Source organism: Nerophis ophidion, linkage group LG13, assembly GCF_033978795.1.
Source record: "Nerophis ophidion isolate RoL-2023_Sa linkage group LG13, RoL_Noph_v1.0, whole genome shotgun sequence".
NCBI lineage: Eukaryota > Metazoa > Chordata > Actinopteri > Syngnathiformes > Syngnathidae > Nerophis > Nerophis ophidion.
In genome coordinates, this window is record NC_084623.1 from 51,432,180 (window position 1) to 51,445,087 (window position 12,908).

Here is a 12,908-nt window from a genome sequence, read left to right on the forward strand (position 1 = left end):
GGCACCCGAGGGTCTTGTGAGATGACGCTGGCTGCTGCCAGTTCATTATTATGAAAAAAATGACAGAGAGGAAGGCGAGAAACGCTTTTTATTTCAATAGACTTTCGCGCCGTCCCTTCCGTCAAAACTCTAAAGGCCGACTGCACATTTCCTATCGTCACAACAAAAGCCCTGCTTCATGCTGCCTGCGCTAACAAAATAAGAGTCTCGGAAAGCTGGCGTGCACAAGTGATGTGCACGCCAGCTTTCTGAAGGATCGCTTGTGCATGCCAGTTTTCCGAGACTCTGTATTTAGTTAGCGCAGGCAGCATGAAGCAGGGCTTTTATTGTGAAGATAGGAAATGTGCAGTCGGCCTTTAGAGTTTTGACGGAAGGTACGGCGCGAGAGTCTGTTGAAATAAAAAGTGTTTCTCGCCTTCCTCTCGGTCATTTTTTAATAATAATTATCTTGCAGCAGCCAGCGTCATCTCACAAGACCCTCCGGTACCGTGAATGTCATTTAAGTGACGTCTTGGTGAAGATTGATGATCATTAATTTTTAGGTCTATTTTTTGTAAAAGCCTGGCTGGAGATCGACTGACACACCCCCCGCGGTCGACTGGTAGCTCGCGATCGACGTAATGGGCACCCCTGACGTAGAGCAATAGAAAAGCTGAAAAGAATGTCGTAACAAGTGTTTTGTTTCCATGTCAGGAGTTGGTACTGGCGCCATCTCACCTGCACAGGCTAAATCTGCCAAATATGGTAACTTTTACTCTTTAATTGCACCCATCTAGAAGTTGGTGTTAAGTCTGACTTTACCGTGCTTTAAGGTGCTGGGGGTCTCGGAGCTGTCGCCGGTGGTTATGGTGGTGCTGGGGGCGCAGGTGGACTATATCCAGGGCAAATACCAGGAGGTATCACGTCGGAGACTGAAATGATGACAGTATTTAAAAGCACCTGCCAAGGTTTATGTTTCATGTTTTCTATGTACTGCATTTTTATTTCAGCAGCGGGCTATGGAGCAGGAGCCAAGGCTGCCAAATATGGCAAGTAAAGTTCAAAGTCCTCTACTTGTTTTATTCTTATTATGAAAACGTTACAAGTACATCCTCAGATTTTTAGATTGTATTGACATATTGTAAATCAGAGGACCCAAAAAAACTCACTCAACCCTCAGAAGTATGAATGAATTATGAATCCTCCAGAAAAACATGAACAATTATAAAGATATTGTTGAATGTGAGTGTGAATGTTGTCCGTCTATCTGTGTTGGCCCTGCGATGAGGTGGCGACTTGTCCAGGGTGTACCCTGCCTTCCGCCCGATTGTAGCTGAGATAGGCGCCAGCGCCCACCGCGACCCCAAAAGGGAATAAGTGGATGGATGTTGAAAAATAGGAAAATACAAAAATATGTTTAAAAAAAAAGTGTAGAAAATATTTTTAAAATATTTATAAAAAAAAGAAAATATATAAATTATTTCAAAATATATTAAAACATAAAAAATATATGACATTTAAAACATTTTTTTTAATATAAGGATTACAAATGGATATAAAAAATACATAAAAATGTAGAATGTATAAAATGTTTACATATTTAAAAAAAAGTTATATTTGTATATCTATTCAAACATTATAATGAAAATACAACAAACATTATTTAAAAAAATATATACATACATACATATGTATATATATATTTTCAAAAAATTGATAAATATAAAAAATCCTTAAGAAAATATATATTCAAATACAAAACTATTTTTGAAAAAAGTGTTCTAAAAATATTTTAAAAATATATAAAAACAAAAAAGGAAAACATATGTTTTTAAAAAATATATACAAATACATAAATATAGAACAAATTTAACACTTTTTTTTAAAATGTAAGGATTGTAGCTGAGATAGGCGCCAGCGCCTCCCGCGACCCCGAAAGGGAATAAGCGGTAGAAAATGGATGGATGGATGGATTACACATAGATATAAAAATACTTGAAAATGTTAAACTTACAGAATGTACAAAATTTAAAAAAAATTACACAATGTATAAAAAAAATAGAAGAAATGTGAAAAAAATCTACAAATTATTTAAAAAAATACATATACATGTATGTATATTTATAGTTAAAACAAAAAAATTAAATATGAATTTAAAAAATATACAAATACATAAATATGTAACAAATTTAAAACTTTTTTTTTAAATATAAGGATTACAAATAGATATACAAATACAAAAACATATTAAACGTACAGAATGTGTACAAAATAAAAATATATATTTAAACAATATATACAAAAAATATAACAAATATGAAAAAAAATCCACAAATTATTAAAAAATATATATACATATTTATAATTTAAAAAAAATGAAAACGTTGTTTACAAAGGCTCAGGACAGCACTTCAACTATAGTATTTATCGCCACACAAAGTCTTCGTTGCTTGTACATGCTGAGGAAGGGTTTCAACCAAAACATTCATGTGGCAATAAACTATACTACACTATAATTGACGTGCTGTCCTGTAACATTGACATACTGTGTACATAATACATATTGACATACTTGACTTTTGTACCAGGCGGCGTGCCTGGGGGTGTACCTGGTGGTGTGCCTGGTGGTGTGCCTGGTGGTGTACCCGGAGGTGTGCCAGGGGGCGTACCTGGGGGTGTGCCAGGCAGTGTGCCAGGATTTGGTGGATATCAACCCTCAGCCAAAGCAGCTAAATATGGTATATAAAATTCTATAAGCATTCTAATTTGCCTTGTTGGTAGCGTAGTTTTAGTGATGAGGGTGAACTGTATCTAGTGCAGATACCCATTTATATGTCATGTTTAAAAGTCATGTAAGAATTATCCATTTATTCAATCAAATTCATCTTTTTTTTCCTCTGAATTTATACGTCTGAATTTTTTGCTTTTGAAATTTGTGAACATATATTTTTTTCACGTCCAATTATGCTGACAATGTCATTGAATACACATTTGTGAGCAAAATGTGTGTGTGTGTAAAACATGTTTAAATTCAGTGTCCAAAAAGAGGTTTGTAAGAAAGGCACAAATGAACTTCCATACTAATATACAGTATTTTGGGTATGTTCAATTTTGTATTATGTGTAGAAAGCATTCATACAACTTTCTGTATTCCTGACAGGAGGACAGGTACCAGGTGGTGTACCAAGGTTTGGTGGTTATTCGCCATCGTCTACTGGAGCTAATTATGGTAGCGTGTAAACCACTTCTTCACCTGTTGCAATTTTCATATTTGTGGACTATTTAGTACAGATGGCATAGAAATATTACGTATTATGAGTAAAAGTCATGTCAATATTCATTCAACCCTGTGTGCCAGGCGGCGTGCCAGGCGGCGTACCAGGTGGCGTGCCAGGTGGAGTGCCAGGTGGAGTGCCAGGCGGCGTGCCGGGATTTGGTGGTTATTCACCAGCAGCCAAAGCAGCTAAATATGGTATGAGACAATTATCTATCGTTTAAATATTTGCTCGAATCGCTGGATGTGTCGTTTAACACTGAAACCTCGAGTTTTGAGTTGAATTGGTATGTAAACTGGATTCGTAAACCCAAAAGTTTGGATAGTGACGCAAATGTCTCCATAAAAAAACAATGTAAATATGAACAATGGTTTCGAGCCTCGACAAAAGTCCATATTCTAGTGAAGGTTTTCACACTTTGAACTGTTTACCAATCAAGTATAACAAGGAGGTGATGTGTCCACTTTCCCTTTATGCACTGGACTGCCAACATACACAAACACACACACACACACACACACGTCACATGAGTGCCCTCACAAATGATCAGAAATCACAAACACCTTTATTGCGACATTTGAAAAAGTAAAATCCTTACAAACATACATATACACATACTGTACACATACATTCACTCCACAAACATACATGTACACATACTGTACATATACAATCCCTCAACAAACATACATTTACATATACTGTACATATACATTCCCTCTACAAAAATATATACACATACTGTACATATACATTCACTCCACAAACATACATATACACATACTGTACACATACATTCACTCTACAAACATACATGTACACATACTGTACATACACAATCCCTCAACAAACATACATATACTGTACATATACATTCACTCTACAAACATACATATACACATACTGTACATATACAATCCCTCTACAAACATACATATACACATACTGTACATATACATTCACTCTGCAAACATACATATACACGTACTGTACATATACATTCACTCTACAAATATACATATACACATACTGTACATATACATTCACTCTACAAACATACATATACTGTACATATACATTCCCTCTACAAAAATATATATACACATACTGTACATATACAATCCCTCTACAAACATACCTGTACACATACTGTACATATACAATCCCTCAACAAACATACATATACATATACTGTACATATACATTCCCTCTACAAAAATATATATACACATACTGTACATATACATTCACTCTACAAACATACATGTACACATACTGTACATATACAATCCCTCAGAAAACATACATATACATATACTGTACATATACATTCCCTCTACAAAAATATATACACATACTGTACATATACATTCACTCCACAAACATACATATACACATACTGTACATATACAATCCCTCTATAAACATACATATACACATACTGTACATATACATTCACTCTACAAACATACATGTACACATACTGTACATATACATTCCCTCTACAAAAATATATATACACATACTGTACATATACATTCACTCCACAAACATACATATACATATACTGTACATATACATTCACTCTACAAACATACATATACACATACTGTACACATACATTCACTCTACAAACATACATGTACACATACTGTACATATACAATCCCTCTATAAACATACATATACACATACTGTACATATACATTCACTCTACAAACATACATGTACACATACTGTACATATACATTCCCTCTACAAAAATATATATACACATACTGTACATATACATTCACTCCACAAACATACATATACATATACTGTACATATACATTCACTCTACAAACATACATATATACTAGAAATGCGCGGATAGGCAATTATATCATCCGCAACCGCATCACTAAAGTCGTCATCCACCCGCCATCCACCCGAACCAACATTTTATCAACACCGCAACCACCCACCACCCTCCCATTGTTATATATCAGGGGTCGACAGCCTTTACCACTCATAGATCTAATTTGACCCGTTTCATGGAGTATAGAAGACAATGGGAGCCGCAAACATTCTCGCGACTGTTTGCTGATGCTTATCCAGATAACGAGAATAAGGGCGTGCTATGAAGCCACTGCCTTTGACACTTTCAACAACATGTACAAACTGTTTGCCAATCCAGTAATATATTGTGTGCAGCTTCCGCAGAAACATGTACAAGATTGAAAGGCAATACTGGGTGAGACAGAGTGTCCAAAATGATTCCTGGTCGCGGCCACTGCTGATGCTCACTGCTCACTGCTCCCCTCACCTCCCAGCGGGGGATCAAGGGTGATGGGTCAAATGCAGAGAATAATTTCGCCACACCTAGTGTGTGTGTGACAATCATTGGTACTTTAACTTTAACTTCACTTTAACATACGTAAGCATATTTGGCGTGGTCTAAAGGAGGGGTTTGTACATAGAGGTACCACTGGATGTATTTTAGGCCATACCATCCATCCCTAACAGTCATAAATTGATGAGTTGGGTAGAAATATTGTTGGCATTCATACAACCATGCGTGTTCTTACAGGTGGCGTACCAGGTGGCGTACCAGGTGGCGTACCAGGTGGCGTTCCAGGGTTTGGTGGTTATCAACCAGCAGGTAAATATAGTATGACAAGTGGTCTGCCAGTTGTAATTGACGAATGTGGAATTGAACATGGCTTCACGGTGGCAGAGGGGTTAGTGCGTCTGCCTCACAATACGAAGTTCCTGCAGTCCCGGGTTCAAATCCACGCTCGGGATCTTTCTGTGTGGAGTTTGCATGTTCTCCCCGTGAATGCGTGGGTTCCCTCCGGGTACTCCGGCTTCCTCCCACTTCCAAAGACATGCACCTGGGGATAGGTTGATTGGCAACACTAAATTGGCCCTAGTGTGTGAATGTGAGTGTGAATGTTGTCTGTCTATCTGTGTTGGCCCTGTGATGAGGTGGCGACTTGTCCAGGGTGTACCCCGCCTTCCGCCCGATTGTAGCTGAGATAGGCGCCAGCGCCCCCCGCGACCCCGAAAGGGAGTAAGCGGTAGAAAATGGATGGATTATTCTTATTTTATTTTCAAATGTATTATTAGCCTGTGGAAAAAATTTTATATTTACCTCAGAAGATTGCAAATAGAAAAAAAAGGCGTAAAATGTTTATTTACATTTTATTTGATATGCCATTGATATTTTTTTTATTATTTGAAACTGGATTTTGCATGTCGCTAAAGTTATATAAGCCTTGCTTGTTCAATATTTAATGCAAAACTTGTTTGGGTCCCTATTAAAAGGTTAATTTGTTCAACCTTGGCCCGCGGCTTTGTTCTGTTTAAAATGTTGGCCCACTCTGTGTTTGAGTTTGACACCCCTGTCTTATAGTGTCACCCACGCTACCGGCTAAAGATTGCATACCTCCTCCCGTTATTTGGATTTTCTCTGACCACATGTCCACAGCTGCTTCCAGAGGGAAGTGGGTCGTTAACAGCGTTGCGTTTGGTTACAGAACAGTTCAAAAGAAAAGGTTGTAAACCCTTCCCAGAAAAGGTCATTTCAAGCTGGCCGCTCTGGAAACACTCTGTGCAAACGCTCCCCACCCACGCTGCTTGGTGCCTCGCCTGAGCAGCTGTGACGTAGATCACCATAATTACTAATTAGATCACCATAATAACTAGTTGTGACAGACTTCTCAGGCTGTCGTGCGGGTTCCAAGGACCGTCAAGGAAGGACATAACGGCGGCACGTTTAGACTTCTTTATTTTTCAATAAAGACTGCTTTTCAGCTGCTCCGTCTGCTGCTCGCTCTTCCATTTGCCTTTCTGCTTCGGGCGTCTTCTCGTCTCTCCGCCTCTCCACCCGACGTTCACGCCTGTCGCCCTTTTAACAGTGCGAGAGGATTACTAAATTGTCCCCAGCAAGTGGATCACGCACCTGATCTTGATTGCGGCGTTGCTCCTGGCGCGCCCCGCCTCGCCGCTCGCTCGCCGTCTACGTCTTTTCGCCGCCATCTTGGGTTGGGCTACGGTGTGCCCTGCCTTGCTGTCGGACTGCCAGCCACGCCTTCTCACCGCCATCTTGGGCTGGGCTACGGTGTGCCCTGCCTCACTGTTGGACTTCCAGCCACGCCTCCTCGCCGCCATCTTGGGCTGGGCTACGGTGTGCCCTGCCTTGCTGTCGGACTTCCAGCCACGTCTCCTCGCCGCCATCTTGGGCTGGGCTACGGTGTGCCCTGCCTCACTGTTGGACTTCCAGCCACGCCTCCTCGCCGCCATCTTGGGGTGGGCTACGGTGTGCCCTGCCTTGCTGTCGGACTTCCAGCCACGTCTCCTCGCCGCCATCTTGGGCTGGGCTACGGTGTGCCCTGCCTCACTATCGGATTGCCGGCCACTCCTCCTCACCGCCATCTTGGGCTGGGCTACGGTGTGCCCTGCCTTGCTGTCGGACTTCCAGCCACGTCTCCTCGCCGCCATCTTGGGCTGGGCTACGGTGTGCCCTGCCTCACTGTCGGACTTCCAGCCACGCCTCCTCGCCGCCATCTTGGGCTGGGCTACGGTGCGCCCTGCCTTGCTATCGGACTGCCGGCCACGCCTTCTCGCCGCCATTTTGGGCTGGGCTACGGTGTGCCCTGCCTCACTGTCGGACTTCCAGCCACGCCTCCTCGCCGCCATCTTGGGCTGGGCTACGGTGCGCCTTGCCTTGCTATCGGACTGCCGGCCACGCCTTCTCGCCGCCATTTTGGGCTGGGCTACGGTGTGCCTTCCTCGCTGTCGGACCGCCGGCCACCCCTCCTCGCCACCATTTTGGGCTGGGCTACGGTGTGCCTTCCTCGCTGTCGGACCGCCGGCCACCCCTCCTCGCCACCATCTTGGGCTGGGCTACGGTGTGCCCTGCCTCGCTGTCGGACTTCCAGCCACGCCTCCTCGCCGCCATTTTGGGCCAGGCTACGGTGTGTCCTGCCTTGCTGTCGGACTGCCGGCCACGCCTTCTCGCCGCCATCTTGGGCTGGGCTACGGTGTGTCCTGCCTCGCTGTCTGACTGCCGGCTCCACCTCTCCACACTAGTATATCATGCAAAAACACAGATTCCAACCATTGGAATACTTTGTATAGTTCAAGATTTACGGTCGTTTGAAAACATGATTGCACATCATAATGGTAGCTACAGTTTCCATCTTAAAGATCTGAAAAAAATTATTCGGGAATGTCCGGCGGGCCAGATGCTGCCCCCGGGCCTTAATTTGCCCAGGTGTGATGTATGTAGTGTATTCAGGGCGCATGGCGGGAAATATAATATATGTCAACATGTTAGTAAATGTGTGACTATTATGTTTTTCCTTTTACAAACTAACATTTTGATTTGGTCTGCCTGACAGGTGGTGTGCCTGGTGGTGTTCCCGGTGGTGTTCCCGGTGGTGTACCAGGAGGGGCACCATATGCAGTGCCGGGAGGATATCCAAGACCTGGAACTGGTGCATACTCACCAGCCGCCAAAGCAGCAAAATATGGTATGGACAGTTTCTACCAGTTGTAATTGTTTATTTTTAGTCATGGTAAGACCGTTTTAATCATATTGTTCTAGATTGTCAACTATCATGGAGCGAGAATATCAAGACAATGGTTAGCAAAATGGGTGGTGGGATAACAGTCACGGAAAAATGTTCTTCCTATGTCTAAAATCCTGGGTCAAGTTTGTAAATCATTCATTTTGTGTCACTTGGATTATTGCTCAGTTGGTCATCCACAGCTGATACAAATCAATCAATCAATCAATCAATGTTTATTTATATAGCCCCAAATCACAAATGTCTCAAAGGACTGCACAAATCATTACGACTACAACATCCTCGGAAGAACCCACATAAGGGCAAGGAAAACTCACACCCAGTGGGCAGGGAGAATTCACATCCAGTGGGACGCCAGTGACAATGCTGACTATGAGAAACCTTGGAGAGGACCTCAGATGTGGGCAACCCCCCCCCCTCTAGGGGACCGAAAGCAATGGATGTCGAGCGGGTCTAACATGATACTGTGAAAGTTCAATCCATAGTGGCTCCAACACAGCCGCGAGAGTTCAGTTCAAGCGGATCCAAGACAGCAGCGAGAGTCCCGTCCACAGGAAACCATCTCAAGCGGATCAGCAGCGTAGAGACGTCCCTAACCGATACAGGCGAGCGGTCCATCCTGGGTCCCGACGAGCGGTCCATCCTGGGTCTCGACTCTGGACAGCCAGTACTTCATCCATGGTCATCGGACCGGACCCCCTCCACAAGGGAGGGGGGGACATAGGAGAAAGAAAAGAAGCGGCAGATCAACTGGTCTAAAAAGGAGGTCTATTTAAAGGCTAGAGTATACAGATGAGTTTTAAGGTGAGACTTAAATGCTTCTACTGAGAAATAAATAAATAAAGTTCATTGACAGATTGCTCAGAAGAGGACTGCGAGACTTGTTCTGGGCTGGTCTACAAGATCTAGTATTGAAAAGATGCATTCTGGCCTCTCATGGCTCACTATTAAGTAAAGGAGTTTTTTTAAGTTGGGCCACTTTTTTCTGTTGTTTCCAACTCAAAATTGCGCTAGTTTCTGTTTGGCCGGATCAACTATTGTGTTGATGCACGTAACGACAATATAAGATGTGCTGTAAATGATCATGGTGTCATATAGTTTGAAGACAAATTCAATGAAAACAATGTCAAAGTGGAATATTTAATGTGAATGATTTGGAGCTCTTGGTCAATAATAAAAAAAAAAAATTCATTTTTTAAACAATGGCCGTTTAAAAATAAACTAAAAAAAATCACAAATTATCGGGGATCTTAAAGGGCCCCAGGCATAAGTGTTAAAAGTTATTAAAAAAAAAAAAAGTTCAACGTTTGAATCCCTAGATCAACTCTGTCCTTTAATTGTATGGTTATATATATATATATATATATACATATATATATATATATATATATATATATATATATATATATATATATATATATATATATATATATAAATATATAAACAACTCCAATCTGTCCTTTAATTGTATGTATATATATATATATATATATATACATATATATATATATATATATATATGTATGTATGTATATATATACGTATATATATATATATATATATATATACGTATATATATATATATGTTATATATATATACACGTGTGTGCGTGTGTGTGTGTGTGTGTGTGTGTGTGTGTGATTGTGTGTGTGTGTGTGTGTGTGTGTGTGTGTGTGTGTGTGTGTGTGTGTGTGTAGTGGTTTTCTTTAAGAAAAAGGGCATAAAACAAAAAAACACCATAAATAATTAAAAAAAAGATACATATGTATATATTTTGTTTTGTTTTGGTTTGTCTTTTTTTGTTTGTTTTATGCCCTTTTGTTAAAGAAAACAATTATACGTATTAGTTGTTTTCTTTAACAAAAAGGGAATAAAACAAAACAAAAAAAATAAAAAATTAATTTCATTTAAAAAAATATGTATGTATAAATGTTTTCTTTAACAAAAAGGTCATAAAACTAAAATAAAATTTAAAAATACACACACACACACATATATATATATATATATATATATATATATATATATATATATATGTTTGTTTTATGCCCTTTTTCAACAAATAGGCATACAACTAAATATATATAGGGCATAAAAAATAAAATAAAAAATAAAAAAAATTAATTAAAAGATATATATATATATATATATATATGTATATATGTATATGTATATATATATATGTGTGTGTGTGTATATATATATATATACATATGTAGGTGTGGGAAAAATCACAAGACTACTTCATCTCTACAGAACTGTTTCATGAGGGGTTCCCTCAATCATCAGGAGATTTTTGAGGGAACCCCTCATGAAACAGTTCTGTAGAGATGAAGTAGTCTTGTGATTTTTTCCCACACCTATATATTGCGCTCTACCACGGTATCGAGCACTATTCTCTGGATAATCCAATCAAGACATATACATATATATATATATATATATATATATATATATATATATATATATATATATATATATATATATATATATATATATATACATATATATGTATACATATATATTTATATATGTATATATAGTTTTCTTTACAAAAAGGGTATAAAACATATATACATATATATATATATATTTGTTTTAGGCCCTTTTTGTCAAAGAAAACTGTTTTCTACACAGCATATGCAATATTTTCCCAAAAAATATTTCAAAGTGGAATATTTGATGTCAAGTTATTGGAGCTACCAGTGATCACAAATTTATAACATTGATAATTTTTATTGGAGCAATAACAGTTTTACAGGGGGGGAAATGAATGATTTGTGTAAATAGAGTCATCTTCCCACTTTTCACTTGTATGCTGTTTTATTCCGCTTTTTTATGTGTTTTTTTTTTTTTAAATAGCTTTTTAAAATTATTCTACATTTTGGACACCCCTGGTATAGACCCCTATTTTGGGCTCATCGTGTGAATATGTGGTAATGTGGTTATGTTTCATCAGTTGTAATTACAGTAGCATGCAATGCAACCTTCCTTATTTGTGAGTTACAGGAGGAGCAGGAGCAGGGCTAGGAGGAACAGGAGTAGGGAGCGTACCAGGAGGAGTCGGAGGCGGACAATACCCTGGTGCTGCTGCTGCTGCTGCTAAAGCTGCCAAATATGGTAACTTAAATAAATTTACAGTATTTACAACACTAAAATCAATTTAGTTTAACTTGGATTTGTGCTAACAGGAGGAGCAGGAGCAGGGTTAGGAGGTGCAGGACTGGGAGGAACAGGAGTAGGGAGAGGACCAGGAGGAGTCGGAGGCGGACAATACCCTGGTGCTGCTGCTAAAGCTGCCAAATATGGTACAGTAAAGACATATACAGTATTTACAACACTACAACCATCTTGCTTTAACTTGAATTTGTATTAACAGGAGGTGCAGGAGCAGGCTTTGGAACTGGGAGCCTGGGGGGTACAGGCACAGGATTAGGAGGAGGAGCTGGTTTAGTACCAGGAGGAGTCGGAGGCGGACAATACCCCGGCGGTGCCGCAAAAGCTGCTAAATATGGTAAAATTGGTTCAACATATCAGTAATTTATTACTCCATAAAACTGTATGTGGTGATTCACACAGCAGGACTCCGTTGATTCTCATCTAAATCAGTAATTTTTATCTTAAAAACCTCAAAAGGCTTAGTGGCCACATGCGTGGACAGCACCTTTTAGCTCTTATTTCCAAAATTGTGTACACTACTGAATTGGGGTCTTATGGCCTCTTATGTGGACACTTATACTGCCATCTGGTGGTGTCAGAAGAGTAAAACTTACAATTTGGGGTGGAAAAAGTGGAAAAAGGGGTGCTGGTGAGCGCCTTGCATGGCAGCTCCCTCCATCAGTGTGTCAACATGTAAGTGAATGGGTAAATGTGGAAGTAGTGTCAAAGCGCTTTGAGTACCTTGAGGGTAGAAAAGCGCTATACAAGAACAACCCATTTATTTATTTATTTATTTAATTAGCATGTCACTATTGATTGATTGATTGATACTTTTATTAGTAAATTTGCACAGTACAGTACATATTCCGTACAATTGACAACTAGATGGTAACACCCGAATAAGTTTTTCAACTTGTTT

The 12,908-nt window shown here is 39.7% G+C and overlaps 2 protein-coding genes across 2 annotated transcripts in view; both read left to right on the plus strand.

Annotated features, from left to right (window-relative positions):
* LOC133564050 (elastin-like) overlaps positions 1–1,036 on the plus strand; it is a 121,224-nt gene extending 120,188 nt beyond the window's left edge. Inside the window, exons 17-19 of the mRNA XM_061918131.1 lie at positions 694–744; positions 813–896; positions 990–1,036. Of these exons, the coding sequence (XP_061774115.1) occupies positions 694–744; positions 813–896; positions 990–1,036 (182 nt within the window). The remainder of the gene's footprint in view (positions 1–693; positions 745–812; positions 897–989) is intronic.
* Positions 1,037–1,193: 157 nt separating this feature from the next.
* The window catches only part of elna (elastin a), a 62,640-nt gene continuing 50,925 nt past the window's right edge, over positions 1,194–12,908 (plus strand). Inside the window, exons 1-9 of the mRNA XM_061918132.1 lie at positions 1,194–1,221; positions 2,568–2,717; positions 3,140–3,208; positions 3,338–3,451; positions 5,826–5,897; positions 8,641–8,772; positions 11,840–11,950; positions 12,022–12,138; positions 12,210–12,344. Of these exons, the coding sequence (XP_061774116.1) occupies positions 1,194–1,221; positions 2,568–2,717; positions 3,140–3,208; positions 3,338–3,451; positions 5,826–5,897; positions 8,641–8,772; positions 11,840–11,950; positions 12,022–12,138; positions 12,210–12,344 (928 nt within the window). The remainder of the gene's footprint in view (positions 1,222–2,567; positions 2,718–3,139; positions 3,209–3,337; positions 3,452–5,825; positions 5,898–8,640; positions 8,773–11,839; positions 11,951–12,021; positions 12,139–12,209; positions 12,345–12,908) is intronic.